Source organism: Vidua macroura, chromosome 26 (assembly GCF_024509145.1).
Source record: "Vidua macroura isolate BioBank_ID:100142 chromosome 26, ASM2450914v1, whole genome shotgun sequence".
NCBI lineage: Eukaryota > Metazoa > Chordata > Aves > Passeriformes > Viduidae > Vidua > Vidua macroura.
In genome coordinates this window covers 3,300,068-3,319,287 of record NC_071596.1, presented here as the reverse complement: position 1 = coordinate 3,319,287, position 19,220 = coordinate 3,300,068, and the positions used below count along the sequence as shown (strand labels likewise).

Here is a 19,220-nt window from a genome sequence, read left to right as displayed (position 1 = left end):
AAACATTTCCTCTAACACAAGAACAAAAGCTATTTCATGGCTCAGCTGGCAGGATGATTGGTGCAGTTGTGAGTGCACCCCAAGGTTGTTTCCTCTCAAGCTCTTATTTATTCCCCAGAGCTTGACACACATGCTGCCAGCTTTGGGGGCATGGAAAATGAGAATGGGAGGTCTTCAGAAGTGCCCACCTTGACATGCTGTCCTCATCTGCAGAGGTGCCTGATGCACACCCAGAACACACCAAGAGCTGCACTGCCACTGCTTGTCAGATCTGCTCACACTTGAGGCACCAGTGAAGCACCTTGCCTTGGCTTTGCTCCTCTCAAGAAATGAATTCTCAGTGAGCCTGAAGCTGTTGCTCCTGTCAGGAGCCAGGCAGCTCATCAGGGACTCATCTCTGTGTTTGTATTACAAAGGGGAAGGATTACAACAATAAAAAGTGGAGACCACCGTGCTTGTTCAGCCAGACTCCAAGCACTGGCCAGTGGATGTGGTTCCCCCAGCTCAAACTCCAGAGGGAAAAGCCTTGGGAAATGCACTTGTATCATAGAAACATGGAATGGTTTGGGTTGGAAGGGATCTTAAAGCCCATCCAGTGCCAGCCCTGCCATGGCAGGGACACCTTCCCCTGTCCCAGGCTGCTCCCAGCCCTGCCCAGCCTGGCCTTGGGCACTGCCAGGGATCCAGGGGCAGCCACAGCTGCTCTGGGCACCCTGGGCCAGGGCTCCACAGAAAGATTTCTTCCCAATATCCAATCTAAACCTACTTAAAGGCTGAAGTTATTTTAATTCCTTTTAAGCAGACACTTAGGTGCTCACCCTGACTGCAGTTAGCAGCTGACACCTGCACTGATGCTCAGCCCTGAGGAGCAGGCAGGAGGGAGTCCTGGCTCCAGGGCTGGCAATATTCCAGCCTGTTTAACCGGACAATTTGTTGCAGCTGATGTTCTTTCCACTGGGATTCCAGCCCATAACCAGCATTAACATTATTTTCACACATGAGGGCACTTACTCTTCTGGGCACAGGGCCAAAGTACACACTCATTTCCAGCCATTAGACCCTCCAGCCAGGCTCTAGGAATTTTTAGAATTGGTTTGGGAAGTTGACATTAGGCTTTTGTTTCTTTTTTCTTTTTTTTTTAGGATTGTATATTATAATTATAAATGGTAGAAGAAAAAAAAAATTAATTCTTCCTGTTCAAGAGAGTGGAAATTAAGGAATGCTCCAACTCAGTTGTTTCTAATGAAATGAAGCAGAGAAAATGCAATCTGCAACTTTTTATTCCACACTCTCCCACTTATAATTAACTGCCCTGGCTTGCTGAGGCCCAAATGGGCACCTCTGGAATTCTTTGTGTATTTCTACAAAGCATATTTCATGCTCAATTGAACAGATTTGAATACACTTGCTCCAAGTTCCTGTCAAATTTAATTTACAATCATTTATTGAGAATTAAGTTTACTTGCAAACCTGGAGAAGCTTTTTAATAATTGCTTCAAATTATCCTAGATGTGCTGGTGTGGGATGGGTTAGTTATCTCTTTAGTAATTTTTTTTTTTAGTTCCAACTGTACCCAGAGGAAACCAGGATTTGGGAGGCAGCAGATTGAGGTCTGGGGGAGATGTTCTTGCAGGAGATGACAGAGAAAGAAGGGCTCTGTGAAATTTGAGAAGCAATCAGTAGAGAAGCAATGTGGGCACAACTGACAGGTTCAGCTTGAATAAAGGGAACACACTTCAGGACCAGAGGAAATGTTGCAAAGATTGAAGTGGTAATGAAGAAAAACAACAACAATAGGGGGGGGAAATAATTTTTAAAAATTTAAAATTTAAAATATCAGAAAATGCCAGTGTAACTCATTAGATTTTAGAGAGCTCTGTTTACAACCCTCTGGATATAATTAATGCCAATACCTGACATTGAGGCAGTGCCAAATCCACGTCTCAGGGAAGAAGGTCCTTTTCCTCTTCTCTGCTCTGCTAGAACAAGAAATAAATCCTTGCAAATTGATTCTTTTAATAAGATATTTCCAGCAGTCAGTGATAAATCAGAGTCATCTCCTGACTCTGGCTCACACAACCAAAACTTTGTCTGGTGCAGACTCATTAAGGAGTGAATAACACAAATTGCATGGTCTTTTGAAACAATCCCTTTGTGTGCACACCCACTCTGCAGAAACAAGAATCTAAAAAATGGTACAAGTAAGGTAACCTTTGCAACCAGCAGAAATAATGGAATCTAAAATCAAATTGGTTTGTGATCCAAATTCTTTCACCAAATGGAATCAGGGGGAGCAAATGCAGCAGGTGACTCCCAGCAGCAGCTACTGCATCCCTCCTTTGCATCCTTCTCCATCCCTGCTCTTTGAATTGTCCTGATTTCTAATAATTCAATAATTTAAATCAGCTTTTTAGACCTGTTATACTTCATTATCTATTTCTTAATTAACCCCAGAAGCTCCTCTGCTAAGAGAGGCTTCCAGGAAGTTCAGGATGCAGAGGGAAGGCCCATCCTCGGGTGCAGCATCACTTGTGGTACTTCACAACCTTTCCTTCATGCACATCCTCATTCTCTTGATTTTGACCACCTGCTGAATGGTCCAAATCATGAGCAATGAGTGACTCTGCAAAAACAGCTGCAGCTTGCAAATATTCCAAGAAATTCACAGCAAATTGCAAAGAAATATTCTTCAAAATGATAATTTAGCACTCTTTGCATATGTCATTTTTCTAGAATTAAATTAAATTTAACAAAGCAGTGCCAGTTAATTTTTTTTACATCTACCAAGCCTTTAGAAGAATTTCCCCATCATTGTCTTGTCTAAGCCTGGGGGCATGGAGGTGGAAAACAGCTGAGAATAGAGAAAAAAACCAGCCAGGAGCATCACAGACAATAGATATTAAACCCCAAACGTTACCTTGGTGCTATTTTGGAATGCATGGTGGCCACCAAGGTGCCAGTGTGTGGCTGGAAGGCTGGGACAGCCTCATCTGTGTACATCCCTCCATTCTGCCTGTGGTTCAGGCTGACTATGTCAGTCATCACCACCAAGCCAGTTTCCTAGACAATGAAAAATCAACACCACAAAACAAAAACCAGCAAGGGAAAAAAAGAAATAAATAAAAAGAATTAAAGGAAAGGAATTAAATGTGCACTGATTTTTTTTAATAGAGTCCCTCAATCCTATTTCAACATTTACAGGGGAAATCTCATTTGAATCTTGAGGATTTTTTAAAGCTTTCTGTAAAAATGACTGTTAATGTGAAGGTGCATAGGCAGAGGCTTTATGAGAAAGCTCTTTTCTGACTGGAAAATGCATTTAAATCAGTACCTAACATTACTGGGCAAGTGTGAAAGGTAAAAAAAAAATCTTATTTTTTCCCCTAGAATACAACATCACAGCTCTTTACCCTTCCTAAAAGTTTCCAGTGTGCTCTGCTGCAGTGAGCAGGCTGCTCTCTCACCAGGCATCACCAGTTCTGCCCTGCCAGGGGTGCCAAGCAAAATGAAAAGTGTCCACACAGGGAAAGCACAGGGAAAGCTCCCAGCCCTGTCCCTTAAATGCTCTTATTCATGAGAGACAGCAGCTCCCAGCACCACTGGAGGATGAGCTTTGTTCTCTGCACACACCCCCAGTTCTTGCACACCAGGTGTGCAGCCCCTGCATTCACACCAGCCTCCCAAAAATGAACTTTTTCCCAAGAGTTTGCAGCTCTCAGTAAGGACAAAAAAAAGCTGCATCAGAGAAAAAAACAAAACAAAACAAAACAAAAACCTCAGACGCCCGGGGGAGAAGCAAAAATGAGGATTTAGAGTTTGTAATTAAGACATCGAGGCACTGGGGGAATGTGTGAAAGCCTCTGGGGTTTAAGGCAACATAACAAAACAATTTAGCTAAAATCAGAGGAAGGGCAAAGAATGAAGAGATGGGGGATCTGTAGGAAGCAAGGATCACCATTATCAGCAGTTATGCGGATTAAAAAGGGAAAGAACAGCAAAGATCAGAGCTGTGGCACTGGTTCTCCAGGCCAGTCTGCATTTCAGAGGGGCAAGAAGGAGATGATGTAAAGAACATGAAACATTTACAGCTCAGCCTTTTCCTTGTCTCAGGGAGCAGGGGTTACACCCTGCAGTGGTGTGGAAAGCAAAGAAGGGATGGAAGCAGAGCCTGAAAGGGTGAACTTCTCAAATAGATGAGGGAACGCCCATTTTAAACAAAGGCAAAGCAAAAAGCTCATGGAAATAGCAGTTTTTTCTTAAGAGCTACAAATGACTGGTTTTCAGCTTTAAAAGGTTGCACTGTTAGTATGCAAAGCAATGAAAAAATGAAGTAGTGCATGAGTACATTTAAAAAACCCAACTTGTTTTAAATGCTCAACTTTCAATTTGATTCAAAAGCACAGCACAGATCAAAGGATTTTTTTAATATCTGGCCAGGTTTAACTATGGGAACACACCAATTAATTATAAATACATAGCATTTAAGGAGTAACCTGATCAAGGATATGAGGGTCTTTCATGCAGATGGCAACAGAAGCTGGGAGAACCAGGGCAGGAAAGAAACTGAAATGATTTCCAAAGGACAGTCCAAAAGGCTACAAGGAAAGATTGACATTCCACCTTCCCTCCCTGTTGGAGTAGCTGCAGAAGAGATCTGCAAGCTCACCCCTGCCTGGAGGAACCTTCTGGTCCCTGTCTGATTCTCCAGAGCATCAGCATGGATTCCTTCACCCAGCAGGATAACTGGCCCTACCAAGATTAGATTGGCTAAAATCAAATTATGTTTCTCAGATATCTTTGCTAGAACAGTGTACTCTGTTCTCAAAAACCACTTTTCACCCTACACAGCTCTGATGTGGGGAAAAGCCCTGGAGCCTATGGAGCTGAAAATGCCCCTGGAAACATGAAAGCACAGAGGAGACTCTGCAGAGAAGGGAGGCTGGTTATGGGGCTGAAAATGCCCCTACAAAAATGAAAGCACAAGAGAGATTCTGCAGAGAGAAGGAAGGCTGGTTCTGGAGCTGAAAATCCCCCCTGCAAATATGAAAGCACAGAGGAGACTCTGCAGAGAAGGAAGGCTGGTTACGGGGCTGAAAATCACCCTGCAAACATGAAAGCACAAAAAAGACACTGCAGAGAGAAGGAAGGCTGGTTCTGGAGCTGAAAATGCCCCTGCAAGCATGAAAGCAGAGAAGAGAGAAGGGAGGTTGGTTATGGAGCTGAAAATGCCCCTGCAAACATGAAGGCACAAAAAAGACACTGCAGAGAGAAGGAAGGCTGGTTATGGAGCTGAAAATGCCCCTGCAAACATGAAAGCACAAAAAAGACATAGTAGAGAGAAGGAAGGCTGGTTATGGAGCTGAAAATGCCCCTGCAAGCATGAAAGCAGAGAAGAGAGAAGGGAGGCTGGTTCTGGAGCTGAAAATGCCCCTGCAAACATGAAAGCAGAGAAGAGAGAAGGGAGGCTGGCTCTTCCTACTGTGAAGGCGAAGCGAGCGTCCTTGGTGATGTCCCAGTGCCAGGGGAACACAGAAGATCTGCGGCGCCTACGGGAGGACATGCCAGGCCACCAGAAGTGCCCTTCTTCCTTTGGAGCTCCAAAAGCATCAGACACATCATACTCTGCAAGCTCCTGGAACACCTGCAGGGAAAGGGCACAGGCTGCTGTCCGTGGCTGCTTCCTGCAGGTGGGTGAGGATCACAGGGGTGAGAAGAGGACATCAGTGCTTGAAGCTCGCTCTACCTGGCTGGCTGTCAGCTGGAAGCCTGTTTTGAGCAGGTAGACACTCTTGTCCACCGTGGCCATGCAGACACAGCTTCCTTTTGCAGCTCTGACCTTGATGTTCACAAGGTCACCAGGCCTGGTCTCGTTGGTCGAGAGCGTCACGGCAACCTGGGAAGGGAAATCCCATTAAACGCTGTGATTGTCCCAAAAACCAAAGAGCAACGAGACAGCAGCCCTCCCTGTCCACTACCTGGTTCTCAAAGGAGGAGGTGACAGTGAACTGCAGGCTGTCTGTGACCCCCTCTCCGTTCTCCCTGACGTAGTACACCAGGAGCCGACCCAGGGGAGCCATGGAGTGAACGACTGAGAACCTCAGGAAGGTCACACACACCTCAACCTCTGCTGCAGGCGGGCTGGGAGGTGCTGAAACAGGAATTGTGGAGAGAAAAATTGCTTTATTTATCCCAGTCACTCCCTTCCTGCCCCCTCCTAATGCTGACAGGCACAGAACTCTCCATTCAGGACTTGCATTCTTCCCTTGTTCCTGCTGCACACCTTCTTGAGTTCAGAATCTTTTCCCTTTTCCTCCTCATTGTGGAAGGTAATTAGCACTCATAATTTAATGAGCAGCATGGAGAAGGTGGGTAGGGAAGGATTACTCAGTGGTTTTCCAGGTATGAGATCAAGGAAACACACAGTTATCAAGCCATTGAAATCAAACAGAAAATGTTATCTATTGCTGAAGAATGCTGATGAGAGAAAAGGAATAAGCTTGAAAAAGGATTATGCAGTTTTATAGAGCAGAGAATCACTGGAGCTGTTCAATAGAATCACAGAATGGTTTAGGTTGAAGGGACCTTTAAAGATCCCACTGTGGACAAGGATGTCTTTCACCAGACCAGGCTGCCCAAAGTCCCACACAAGCCTTGAACTTTTCCAATGACAGAGCAGCCACAAAGCCTGAGCAAACTATAAATGCAACAGCTCAGAGCAAACCTTCAGTGCAGAAAATCATCACAAATCCTAAATTCCTGATTGCCAGGAGCTTGGTGGGTACCTGGAGGGAGGTTCCTGTTTCTCTTTCCCCAACTCCCAAAGTGGTTGCCAGGACATCCAGACTTTTCCTTTGGCAGCTGTTATATCCATCTTCCCAATCCCACCATTTTCCACCCCCCTGCTCCCCAAATCCACCAGATTTGTGTCTTTCTGTTACTCCTTGTACAAAGCAGGAGTCCACATTTCATTTCCCTTCCCCTGTGGGCTGTGTGATCTCCCCATTTAATTTTCTCTTTCCATCTAACATCCTCTCCTCAGTTTAAGCTCAACCAATTTAACCAACTGCCTCAGCCCTGCCCTACACTTCCCTGCCACTCCACTCCAAGAAAATATTAGAGTTTTCTCAACTGAGAACGACTACAGAAAGACCAAAGAAAACTTTTCAAGAGTTAACCCTCTTGAAGAATTCTTTTACATGCCTGAGGGCAATGGATTTCACTATTTTTCTTGCACAAAATTATCTATATTCTTTAAGGAGCGTCACATTAACAGAAAGGTTGTGGAAAGGTTGTTTTTCACTGACAGGAGGGGTGAATTGCATTTCTGGTGCTGGCTACCTGTTCCTGGGAGGCGTGTGAGGTCAGTGTTCTTCTCAAAGGCTGTGGTGGCTCTTTTGCTCCTCTGCTGGGTGACATTGCTGGGCTGCAGCCCCGACAGGACAATGTTCCCTCGTGATGCCACCTCATAATGCAGAGTGAAGTTGCAAGGACAGGTGGATTTCACTGCAATCCAGGCCTCCTCTCCCACCTGCAGGCAGGGACAGAAAAGCCAAAAATTTCCTCTGAGTTTTGGGTTGATAAAGCACAGAAACCTGCTTGGGTTCCAGGCCACAGGAGGTGTGAGCCTTCTCCTAACAAATGGATGCATTGAAAAGTGTATTATTACATTAGCACTGTTCTCAGGGACGTTTTCCACAATAAAAAGGGGCCTGTGTTCAGCTCTCCACTCACTGCAAATCTACAGGAGAATGAGCTGGGGGTTGTATGCATTAATGGAACAATAAAGGAATCTCTGGAATCCTGGAAGTTAAGCCTTTTGGCACAGAGCAGCTGTCAGAATTGGTTGAATTTTAGACACCCCTTCAGTAGCCCAGCCCAAAAAAGGAAAGAGTTGGGTTGGGGGTGGGAAGAGATATGTGTTTGATAGTCTTTGCAGTTTAATTGTGATTACATCCATGTGGCAAGTATCAATTCAAACATCACCATGAAATGACTGGGAAGAGATCTGAGGGAAAATGCTTTCAAATTTTTGATAATAATAATTTTTGATAACAAAGTTTTGATAATAATTTGTAAGTTGGGCACTCAGGAAGGTGTCAAACACACAAATAAATGAGAAGAAATTTGCTTTTTTTTTGTCTTGGTAACTCATCTGATGCCTGCAATAGGCTCCAGAGCAGCACACCTGGGCACTGAAACTCTGCACCCAGAGGGGCTCAGTGAGTACTGAACACCCCCAAGACAAACTCCCCCAAATTCCCAACAGAGCAGACATCAGCCATGGGATTAGCACTGGTCATGTCTGGCTGAGCAATAATCACTCTGTGGAGCAGCAGACTTTCCTAGGAACACAAACTCTTCCCTCTGGGATCTGAGGAGTGGCTGACACTTGTGGTCAGTAGGATTTCTTCAGCACCTTCCCCTCCTCACCCTCCTGCCATTTAAAGCAGAGTAGTTCCCAAATAAAACCATTCAGGCTTGACAGAAAATCCCAAAGAAATGTTCTGAAAAACCTCTCTTTATTCAGCTCCAAGTGCTCTCCCTGCAGAATGCACACATGGCACCAGCCAAAAGGGCAGAACTGGAGCACAAGGAGCTGCTGATGGTTCAACACAGTGAGAATGCCACAGAGTCCAAGAGGTGCCTCGTGACATCAAATATTTGAAGTATTAAGAATTCCCCAGTGCAAATGATGAAACAATTCATTAAAAAATGAATGTAGCTAATTGGAACACCCAGTAAGAGCTGGCAGTGCATGGAAACAGTTCCCACATCAGCTGGTCATCCAGCTCCAAGCTTTCCCACAGAAGAATTAGTTCTAATCAGGTTATAATAAGAACAATGTGTTCAGATTAGCAGTGTATAATCCCCTTTCCATACCTCAGGAAACTTGTAAAAGATTAATTAGCCATTAAACTTCCATGAAATGCAATGATAAAACAAAATGCTCTTATTTGGATACAAAGAGTCTGAAACCAACCTGACAGACCTGCTGATAACAACTCTCAGTGTTTATGGCCAAAACCCACTTTTTTTTCCACTGAGCAATATGCAGACCTTCAAAATATTTTCTTGGGTAAGAAGAAACCCTGAACAACTCTCAGAAAACATTATGCAACAGGAATCATGGTTAAATCAGATCTTTTCTCTAGGAGAGAAATCACAACAACTTTTATAGAGCAGAACTACATTTTTAGAGAGGCTCCTACAAAACCTACCAAAGAAGACAAGGCAATCATGTTCAGAGCTCAACAACTGGAAGATTGAACAGATCCAGATGAGATTTAAACTGGGAGTTCCAGTGAGACTACACAGCCTTAATTTTGGTCTTTAGTAATTCAGCCACTCCCACTAACATCACTTCCAATCATTTTCAGCACGCAATGGGCATTACTGGAGGCACAGAACACACATTCAAATGTGGAAAACTGAAGTTTTCCATGCCTACACCCAGCCCCTCTGAACAGAAAGGGCTGGATTTGAGGTGCTGCACAGAGCACCAAGTGCAGCTCCTTCATCCTTTGTGGTGGAAACAGTTCAGGATCCCAGAATCAGGAACGTCCAGAAATATTTAATTAGGACAAAGCACTTTAATCCAAGCAATGCTTGGATTTAATTTCATTCCCATGATGGAAGGTGAAGCCAACGTACCTGGAAAGGTTTATCTGGTGCCTGGAGCTGGATGTGACACTTGCTGGGTGAGTACCAGCTGCTGATGGACAAGTAGTTGGGCAGATATTGATCCCCAGAGGGTTTCCCATCAATTGCTGTCACTTTGGTCTTAAAAAATGGAGAAAAAAAGTTACATCAATGTCATGCATAGAAAGCTCATTTTGCTCTTTCTTAATCTCTACTCTCCTCTCCCATTTTATACCTTTCACCTTTCATCTCTTGACATCTTTACTCCCCAAATATTGGGCCCCTACTACCACATTAAGGTGTATTTGGAGGAGCATCTTTTCATGGTGGTTATCAACATCAGTTCTCTTTGCAGCAAGAAACCAGCCAGTGTTTGCTGTGCTGGAACCCAGGAGCTGAAGCTAAAAGGCACTGATTTCCTGTTTGTAGCACTGATTTATAAAGTGCAGGTTTGACAAGATTAGTTACATTAAAGCCTGCTAATCCTATAAGGAGCTTTTACCCACCTCCAGCCAGACGTATTGGGCAGCTGTGGGGATGGAGGGGATTTCAAACTCCACCAGGCCATTCCTTGAGACCAGTTCACTTGTATAAACATTGTCCTTTGGTGTGAGCTCAGCTTTAATTCGGATGGTGACTCTGTCAGCTGGACTTCCATCAGGGTAAGTGACCTCTACCTGCACAGTGGGGCGTTTATAGAACAATTTGCTTTAAATTATCAGCAACTCCAGGTGGGGGAAAATCACTAGGATCAAGTCAGTGCAACTTAAATCAGCCACATATCCATGGCTCTACTTTTAATCTCACCTTGCCTTTGTAAGGCAGCCCAGGTTTGAACTGTTTCCTGGTGTCCTTGGAGTACTTGATATCAATCAGCTGCTTCTGGACAGGTGTGGAGTCATCAAAGGTCACCTGCTTGCTGCCATCAGAGCTGATCACCGTGGCCCAGATGCTGACTGTGCCTCGGAAGTGCTCGGGGACATCTGCTGGCATCATGTCCCTGACACACACCTCGAACACGGCAGAGCCATCGATCTGGGGTGGGGCACACACAGGGAAAGGGCTTTGCACACCCTCACAGGGCACAGGAAACAAACCTAGAGCACAGGCACCTGATGGGGGCTGGCAGCAGTGTTTTGGAGGGGAAAAGGAAGGGGGAAAAGGAAAGGGGAAAAGGAAAGGGGAAAAGGAAAGGGGAAAAGGAAAGGGGAAAAGGAAAGGGGAAAAGGAAAGGGGAAAAGGAAAGGGGAAAAGGAAAGGGGAAAAGGAAAGGGGAAAAGGAAAGGGGAAAAGGAAAGGGGAAAAGGAAAGGGGAAAAGGAAAGGGGAAAGTTCATTTTCCCCCCTTAGACATGGTCTGGACTAACTCTGTCACCTCAGGCTCCTGCTCTCCTCTGCCCCACATGCTCTTAAGACAGATTAAAACTATGCCAACAAATTCTCATCCCACCAAATCCCAAAATATCCTGAGTTGGAAGGGACCCTCAGGGATCATCAGTCTAGCCCATCCCTGCACAGACACCCCAACAACCCCACCCTGAGCATCCCTGAGAGCTCCTGGAGCTCTGGCAGCCTTGGAGCCGGGACCATTCCCTGGGGAGCCTGGGCAGTGCCAGCACCCTCTGGGAAAAGAGCCTCCTCCTAATATCTAAAATCATAAACATACCATGCAAAAATAAGCAATGGCCCCAGTTATAATATTTACTCCTTCATTTTCTGATCTCCCATCAGCAGCAAAACAGAGCTGTGGGATAAATGTTAAAGAAGACAGACATTTTATCACAGGTGAGTCCACGGTCTCCCTCACCTGGATGGTCTTGAGGACAGGGTGTCCCACCTCATGTCTGTAGTACCCAACACCATTTATAGTCATATTGACAATTAATTTCCCTGTCACTGGTTTTCCAAATGTGTATCTGGAATGCAAAGAAGATGATTAATAACTTCCAGCTGGTTTCATAAAGACAATTACCACATTACCTGCACAACTAGAAAACATTACCACAGGAAGTTTTCCAGATTGTTATTTTTACCATGTTTTTGAAGGCTCTTACTTCAGGAAGCTTCTGATAATGATTAGAAATCATCTGAAAAGTCTGCAGCAGGTGAGACCCAAGCTCCAGTGACTGCACTACAACCCACAGCAATGAAACCTGGTTTGGGACCTGTTCCTACCTGGCATGGACAGTTCCTTTTTCACACAGTGAAAGGTCACGGATGTAGCGAGGGGGATCAATCAGCAGCTCAAACTTTGGCAGCACTACAATGAAAAGAAATCAAGCAGAATTTTTTCAAGCAGATCTCATTGCCCAGCTTTTAGCAAAAGTCCCCACAGCTCTGACAGGAGCTGGTTGTGATTTATCAGGGTAGCACCCAGCAGAGGGTCAACCAACAACAGCAGCAAACCAAAACCACCCTGGCAAGGTGACCTTAGCAAAGCTCCCAGTTAGCAGTGCTTGCATCCCTGAAATACATGGCTCTAAGGAATTTTTCCTCATGGCATTTTAAATGCAGTATTTCAGGTGTTTCATCTCAAGTGAAAGCATTTCACAATGTTCTGCTCTTCCAAATGCACCTGGGTTAGCATCAACTCACCGTATTTCTGCACCTCAAAGGATTTGTTGTAAGTGTGGCCCTGCATCTCAGCAAAGATGAGCCATTCCCCAAACACTGGCTGATCAGACAGGGGAAAAGTCATATTGACAATGCCTGAAAAGGGAAACAACACTCTGTGAGCTCTGTCACTCTCCAGCCCTTGCCAAGCCTTACTGAACACGACTCAGTGGAAGCAGAAGCAAAGGCAAATCACAGAACAGAGAGGAAAAAAGAAATAATCTGGAACTTACCACAACAAAATGGCTTCAAGTTATTCCATTCTATCATCCGAGACCCCCGAGGATCCTGCAGGGAGGTTTAGGGATGAGAAAATGAGCATCACTCATACATTTAACTCAGTTTGCAACAAAGAACTTCCTTTTGTAATACACACACCTCACTGACAGCTCAAATGTAACCGATGCCTGTCAAAAATGTCCCAAAAATACCTTACATCAGGGGTATTTGATTTCTGGAGTTCTTTAGGAGCTCTGCTCCTGTAAGCAATGCACACGAGTAAATGGTGTCAAGCAGCAGGTCTTTCCCCTGCCTCAAGACACCAGTCCTGGATGGGATGGACTGACCTCACTAAAAGGAGCTGTACAGGCAGAAAGACAAAATTTTAGATGACAAACCCAGATGAAATGAATCCTGCTGGTTTTGTCAGCATTAAATCTTCAACAAGAGTGAATCCTTCTGCTTTCTGACAGGTAAACACATTAAAAAACAACTACAAAAAAAAAATCCAAAAACCAAAAAAAAACCCACCACAAAAAACCAACACCTAAACACAGAAGGAACCTCTCATTCACATCATAAGAAAGAAGACAGGAGAACCCTTTCCTTTCCATGAATTTCTGCTCTCCACTATCTCTGGGTGCAGAGATGAGGGTGGCCCTGCTCTGCCAGCCCAGCACGTGAAGGGTAGGAGTGGGTGGGCATTGAAAAGAAGGGAGAGGGAGTGGGGCTGTCACAGTTCTAAATCCCAGTGAACGAAGCCAATTCTTCTCAGGCTGAAAAACGGGAAAGAATTTCTGAAACTGAAGTAGAAAACAAGGATATTTGCTAGTGATAGCAAAAAAAAACAAGGCACAGAGATCAGACAGAGACACAGGGATAGATAATTGTATTGCTTAGGGGTGGGAATGGCCATAATGGACAGGAAAAGCACAAATTTGTTCCTTTAAATGCCACACAAACCTTGTACCTCTACAGAACAGGTGCTAGGTGGGCACACAGATACTCACCACCACATAAGCTTCAATCTGAAAGAAAAAAAAAGAAAAATAAAAGGCTTTATGAAAAAACTTTTTTGCTTTTTGTATTGAGGTGTTGAGTCAAGATAAGCAAGGTGTGAGGCCCAACGTGACAGAGTTTGAACATCTCTTCTGTGCTAAGAGAAGCCTGAGAAATACACATTTAATTCAGACATCTATTTGGAAAAGTGATAATTTACATATCTGTGCACTACCTAAATAAGGTGCAAGTTTCTGAAAAATTCTTGTCTCTGATCTGGCAGGGCTGCCTCCTATTTGCCAGCAGTGCAAAAGTTTGTATTCTCCTCCAATAAGAATATGACCAAGTGAAAAAAGCTAAATTACAAATAAAACAAGCTGTCACAAGCTATGCCCAAACAGGTTAAAAACCCAGTTCTGTTTCTGCATAAGTGTACATTTGAATAAAATGCAGGCTACCAAGAATTCCATCATATTGCACAGTGTGAAAGAAAACAGTTTTCTTTACCCTGTCGTTGACTGGCCTCAGGTCAGAAGTCACCATAAAGAGGTTTATCAACACTAAAAAAAGGAAAAGAGGGAGTTTATCAGTCACCAGAGCTGAGACTGAACAGAAGAACTCATCCTAAAACTCCCCTTGAAAGCAGCCCTAGCATCTGGCAAATTGTCCAAGATGACTTTACCTTTCTGCTTGGGTTTGTAGACAGGTTTGTCAGTCTGGATGAACACTGAGGAGCCCTTGCTATCGATGGTGACTGTGGTGTAGTTGTGGAAAATGTACCCTTCCTCTGCCAGGTGCCTGTTGCCCCAAACCTTCAGGTGTGCTTGTCCACGAAGCCCTGAAGGCACCTAAAAAACACCAGGAGGTGAGGAACACACAGAAAAGCCTTTGTGCTTTTGGGGAATGTAATTGACACTGAAGTGAGCAAGAAGAGGCACCTGCTGCGTTTTGGTGTAAATCTGTGTTAGCAGTGAAAAGAGAATTAAGGACATACTAGGTTTTCTACAATATATACACTTCAAAGTAGGTAAATTCATGCTGAAAACACGGCAGGAAATTCTCTTCTGCCCTTTATCACTCAAGCAAAGTGATGGCTGATCCATGATCTACACATGCAGCTCCCAGTACAGGAGATGTGTTACATGGGGAAACCAACCCACAGCTCTGCCAACAGAGGGAAAAACCCCAATGAGCAACACAAAAAAAGCCCCCAAAACAAAAAGTGCATGCATGTACATGTTCAACCAGCTGCTCAGAGAAACAGCTACTTTAAAATCACTTCGGATTAAAAGTGACAAGGTAAAAAATCTGATACCATTCCAGATGCACACAATTGAATATTATTTTCCACCACCCCCATTTAACATCCCAAAGACGACAAGCCCAAATTAAGTCCTAAGTTAAGAAACCCAACACTTTTAAGGGCTTGTTCTTCTAGTCCAGCTCCATTTTGCCAACATTTGAAGTCATAACCCCCACACAGAATTCTGTACTGCCACTCTTACAAAATAGCCCCAACACAGAAATTTATGTGGCCACGAGCCACTGATTTTCTTTAGTGGTGTAAAGGTGAGCTGTGATGGGTTGAGCTTTGCTGTTTTCACTCTCTACCTTTCCTCTGGTGAAGGCTGTGTCCTCCTCAGTGTGTGCCCCAGCATGTGACATTTATTTGTGCCAGAGAGCAATGCTTGATGTGGCTGAGGAAAAGTCCCTCATATGTTCACCAAAAACATCTTAAAATAATTGAAACTCACCTTCAGCTTAATTGTTCCTTTATCTAAAATATGAGAGAGAGAGAGAGCAAGAGTTATTCTCAAGGTAAGGCACTAAGACTTTAGATCTTTGCAGCTGAGTGAAGGAAGACCCCACACCACAGAGCTGCTCCCTGCAATATCCCTTTGCTGTGATTTCACCTGAAGTCATTTTCCTGCACTGTGTAAAGCAGTCTGCAGGGTGAGAAGTCAGACCCAGCAGAGTTCTCCAAAATAAACCTGGTCCACATTTATTGGCAGCTTTTGCCCAGTGTAAACTGCAAAATGCTCTGTGTTTGGAGAGCACCCCAAGGCTGAGCTTCCAGCACAGGCAGCCTGTGCCTGCTGAAGTGTTTTGTTCTAAAAAGGACCTGGCCTCTTGTGGGACTTAAATAATTCTCAAAACAAACACTCATGGGATCTGTTTGGATTGCTGGATACAGCCATACCTAGGAGTTCTCTTGAGCATTTGCTGTGCACATGTGTCAGCATCACTCCCTTTGAATTGCTTTGCAATTGTCAGCCACTTTCAAAGACATCAAGGGGAGGGCACAACCAGAGACAATCTGTTCCAAGAAATGGAATGCCTTTCATAAAACTCCCAGTTTTAACATACAGAAGGGTTAAAACATGAGGGTTAAAGAGCCTGATTGCCTTGACTACACTACTGACAGTGGTACCACAGGGCTACTGGACTTCACTTGCACCAGTGTAAATTCACTCAGTGTTAAGTTGGATATTACCAAATCACATTGCTTTCACTCACAGGACAGAGGCATCTGGCTTGGATTTTAAAGGTTTATCCAACTATACAGACATTATCACCTCTCTCAGCAACACCCAGTCCTGAAGATGGGGACTGCATTCCCAGCACTCATTTTGTAGAGAAGAAATTAATGATGATGTAGATTTTTTATTTTTCTTTAAAATAAACTTATTTTGTTCCTTATATAGCCCCCCACTGATAAATATTCAGGCATCAAAAGGAAGTATAATCACTATAAAACTCTAGAATATCAGTTATATTGGGTGTCTGTATATCTTGGTGTTCCAAAGTTATCAAAACCACATTAACACAATCAACTGAGAAGGTGCAGCAGCAGCAAATCAATTCATTTGATTCCATTATCACATAAAGCATTCTTTAGGAGATACCAATGTGCTCCCACAGCACCTCAGCTCACAAATCAGTTGTCAAGCTCAGAAGTGCAGGAGCTCACCCAGGACTGCTCCGTGGCTCCGTGACACCGTCTCTCCTTTGACCACCAGCTGGATCTGCACCGTGGTCTCCTTGACAGAGTTGAAGATGGTCACACTTATGGCTTCCTCCACCCCAGAGCGGAAAACAGAAGGTGCTGCAATCAAATAACCCCTGAGGAGCACAATTGGAAGTGGTCAGTCACAGCCACAAGAGTGTTACCTTCATTTGTGAGACACTTCTTGTGCAGCAAAAGGAAAAGAACAAATACTCTGTGATGTATTTGCCCCTGTAGGGTCACATCTGTTGTCACCAATAGTCTAAGCCTGTATCTAATGTATAAATATAATCTAATGTATAATTATCTAAGCCTTTATCTAATGTATCTAATTGTATAAATGAACAAACAGAGCCTAAGTGGCTACAAATGGCTTGAAAATCCTTAGGATTTAAATAAAACCAGTAACATATCACTGTTTATTGCATCTATAATAATAAATTCATATTAAAGTGAATAAATTCATATTAAAGTGAATAAATGAATAAAAGCCCATTCATTTATCTACTATATGTAACAAATTAAATGTACAATCAGCTAATCATAAAAGAGTTAAAGTTCATGAAGGAATAAGGAGGTACCTGAACCTCTCATGGAACTTTCTCTGAAACAATTTAGACATTTTTGACTCAACCATATGGCTCCATTTTCATAGTTCAGCTTCATATAGGAGAAGTGAAGGGACTCAGAGGTGATTTTTGGAGCTTTCTAAATGTCAGACTCGATGCATGTAACACACCTGACCTTGCAGTTTATACAGGAGCAGCCCAGAAACTGCAGCTACAAAACTGGGCTCCAATTCCCAGCTCTACTACCACATTCTTGTTCAAACAATTAGATCCTGCAAGTTTACAAAAGGCATTATTTTAGGAGGCACACAGAGAGCTTTAAAGCCACCCAAAACGACCTCCCATAGATGCTGCAATGTGAGAGTTTCTGAATGGAATCTGCACCACTCCTCTCTGAATGGCACCGTGCCATGAACTTGTCAGCCAAAAGCGTTGCAGGCTCTGAGCTCTTTGATGCACTGGGCTGGAAGCAACACATTTATATTCTCTTCATGACACACCTTTCTGGGGCTTTTTCCCTACCCAAAAGGATTATTTTTTTTAACACGAGGCAATTCCTCAGATGCCTTTTCAAGCCAAATTTCTCAGCCCGTGCCTTTCTACAGTCCCATGAGTCAGGTTGCTTTAGCTCATGATTAATTATCACTTTGGGATGAGGATGATGGTGTTTTACAGCCCCCAAGTAATCTTTTATCAAATTCCAAGCCCATGTTCCTCTCTCAGCAGGCCTCATTGCCATGGAGATCCCATTACCCCCCAAAGGAAGTTCAGAACTCTGTGGCATTTGAGTTAAATTGCACGGGGTACTTGCAGATTCAAAACCTTATGGCTGCCAGGTTTGAAAATTCATCAGAATGGTAATAAATAACAAGAAAAAGTTACTAGTGAGCCTGCAAATCCTTGGTAAGAGAGATAGCTGATTTAGCTGCAGAGAGAGAAAGAGTACCAGCTGCATTCAGGATGAAATGATCAGATTTAAACTGTCATAAGCCCAGCACTGCAGTGCCATATGTGAAGCACATGTACTCACATTGTTCCGAATTGCTGAAACTCTTTCTGAAGTATCAGTCCCTTGACACAACTATTTAAATCACTTAATAAGTGGCATTTGAAAATTAAATATTGAACTTGGCAATCAAAGAGTTAATTTGACAGGGACTGGACAGATCCTTTAAGCACATTCAACTAACAGCTCTGTCAGGTTACACCAAAACTTGGCAGGACGTGAAATATTTTCTAGTAAGCAAGTGAGAATAAGTTCTCCATAGCACTCAGTTAATGCAGCTATTCACGATGCTGACGGGCTATAATAAGCCAGGGATAAAGAACAAAGCAAACCTTAATAAAAATTAACCTAAACATGCTGGAAAAGAGCTGCGGATTCAGTTCCTAATAGTCAGAGAACTTTCCCCGCACTTTCTCCCAGGCTGATCTTTCCCACAGGAAAAAAAAAAAAAAAAATCTTCACACGCTGCTCAGGAGCGCCCAGCGCTACCTTCAACCACCCCCAGCACCGCAGCAGGCGGATTCCTTAAATAACTGCTGGCAGATAAAAGCTCCGCCGTGCGGAGCAGCTGGAGGCAGGTATGGCATGGGCGCTCTCTCCTCCCGTCCCCTTTCCCCGCACTTGGGCACCGCCGGGGACACCGGGGAGCGCCGCGCTCCATCCGCGACCCCTGCGGGCGCTCCGCGGGCTTTGTTCCGCGGCCGAGCAGAGCCGGTTCTCCCCGCGCCGCCCTGCCCAGGGATGCTGCCGCGGGGTCCCCGGTACTTACTGGCGCTGGCGGGGCTGGGCAGCGCTCAGGCTGCAGAGGGCGAGCAGCAGCAGCGCCCGGGCGCGGCGGGGCTCGCAGCCGGACATGGTGCCGGGGAGCCCGGGCCACGGCGCTCTGCGCGGGCAGCAGGAGCCTTTTGTTCCCGGCGAGCGCAGCCCGAGGCTCCGCCGCCCCGCGCCCGGGCTCGGCTCCCCGGTGCCTCTGGCCGCCGCCCCCGCCGCGTCCCCGCCCCCGGGCCGCCCCCTCCTGGCCCCGGTGCCCGCTCGGCTCCGGCCCCGGCTCTTTGTCTGCGGCTCCCCGCCCGCTCCTGACAGCGCGCACCGGGGAGGGGACGAGGGGAGGGGGCCGCGCCCCGCCCCGCCCGGCCCCAGGTGCGCGGAGCCCGGCCCCGGCCGCTCCG

At 45.0% G+C, this 19,220-nt stretch overlaps 1 protein-coding gene across 4 annotated transcripts in view; it reads right to left on the bottom strand.

Annotated features, from left to right (window-relative positions):
- Positions 1–18,906, bottom strand: part of CPAMD8 (C3 and PZP like alpha-2-macroglobulin domain containing 8) — a 55,554-nt gene extending 36,648 nt beyond the window's left edge. For 3 of the 4 annotated variants that reach the window (XM_053999312.1, XM_053999314.1, XM_053999315.1), the window contains exons 1-19: positions 18,821–18,906; positions 16,441–16,592; positions 15,224–15,246; positions 14,152–14,317; positions 13,977–14,029; positions 13,481–13,498; positions 12,485–12,539; positions 12,234–12,347; positions 11,814–11,898; positions 11,446–11,554; positions 10,447–10,674; positions 10,146–10,316; positions 9,652–9,780; positions 7,339–7,528; positions 5,976–6,148; positions 5,744–5,893; positions 5,480–5,641; positions 2,918–3,060; positions 1,914–1,979 (exon numbers count right to left, since the gene is read on the bottom strand). In XM_053999312.1, the coding sequence (XP_053855287.1) occupies positions 1,914–1,979; positions 2,918–3,060; positions 5,480–5,641; positions 5,744–5,893; positions 5,976–6,148; positions 7,339–7,528; positions 9,652–9,780; positions 10,146–10,316; positions 10,447–10,674; positions 11,446–11,554; positions 11,814–11,898; positions 12,234–12,347; positions 12,485–12,539; positions 13,481–13,498; positions 13,977–14,029; positions 14,152–14,317; positions 15,224–15,246; positions 16,441–16,592; positions 18,821–18,906 (2,273 nt within the window). The remainder of the gene's footprint in view (positions 1–1,913; positions 1,980–2,917; positions 3,061–5,479; positions 5,642–5,743; positions 5,894–5,975; positions 6,149–7,338; positions 7,529–9,651; positions 9,781–10,145; positions 10,317–10,446; positions 10,675–11,445; positions 11,555–11,813; positions 11,899–12,233; positions 12,348–12,484; positions 12,540–13,480; positions 13,499–13,976; positions 14,030–14,151; positions 14,318–15,223; positions 15,247–16,440; positions 16,593–18,820) is intronic. The other variant, XM_053999313.1, reaches the window with a different exon arrangement.
- Between the last annotated feature and the right edge of the window lie 314 nt (positions 18,907–19,220).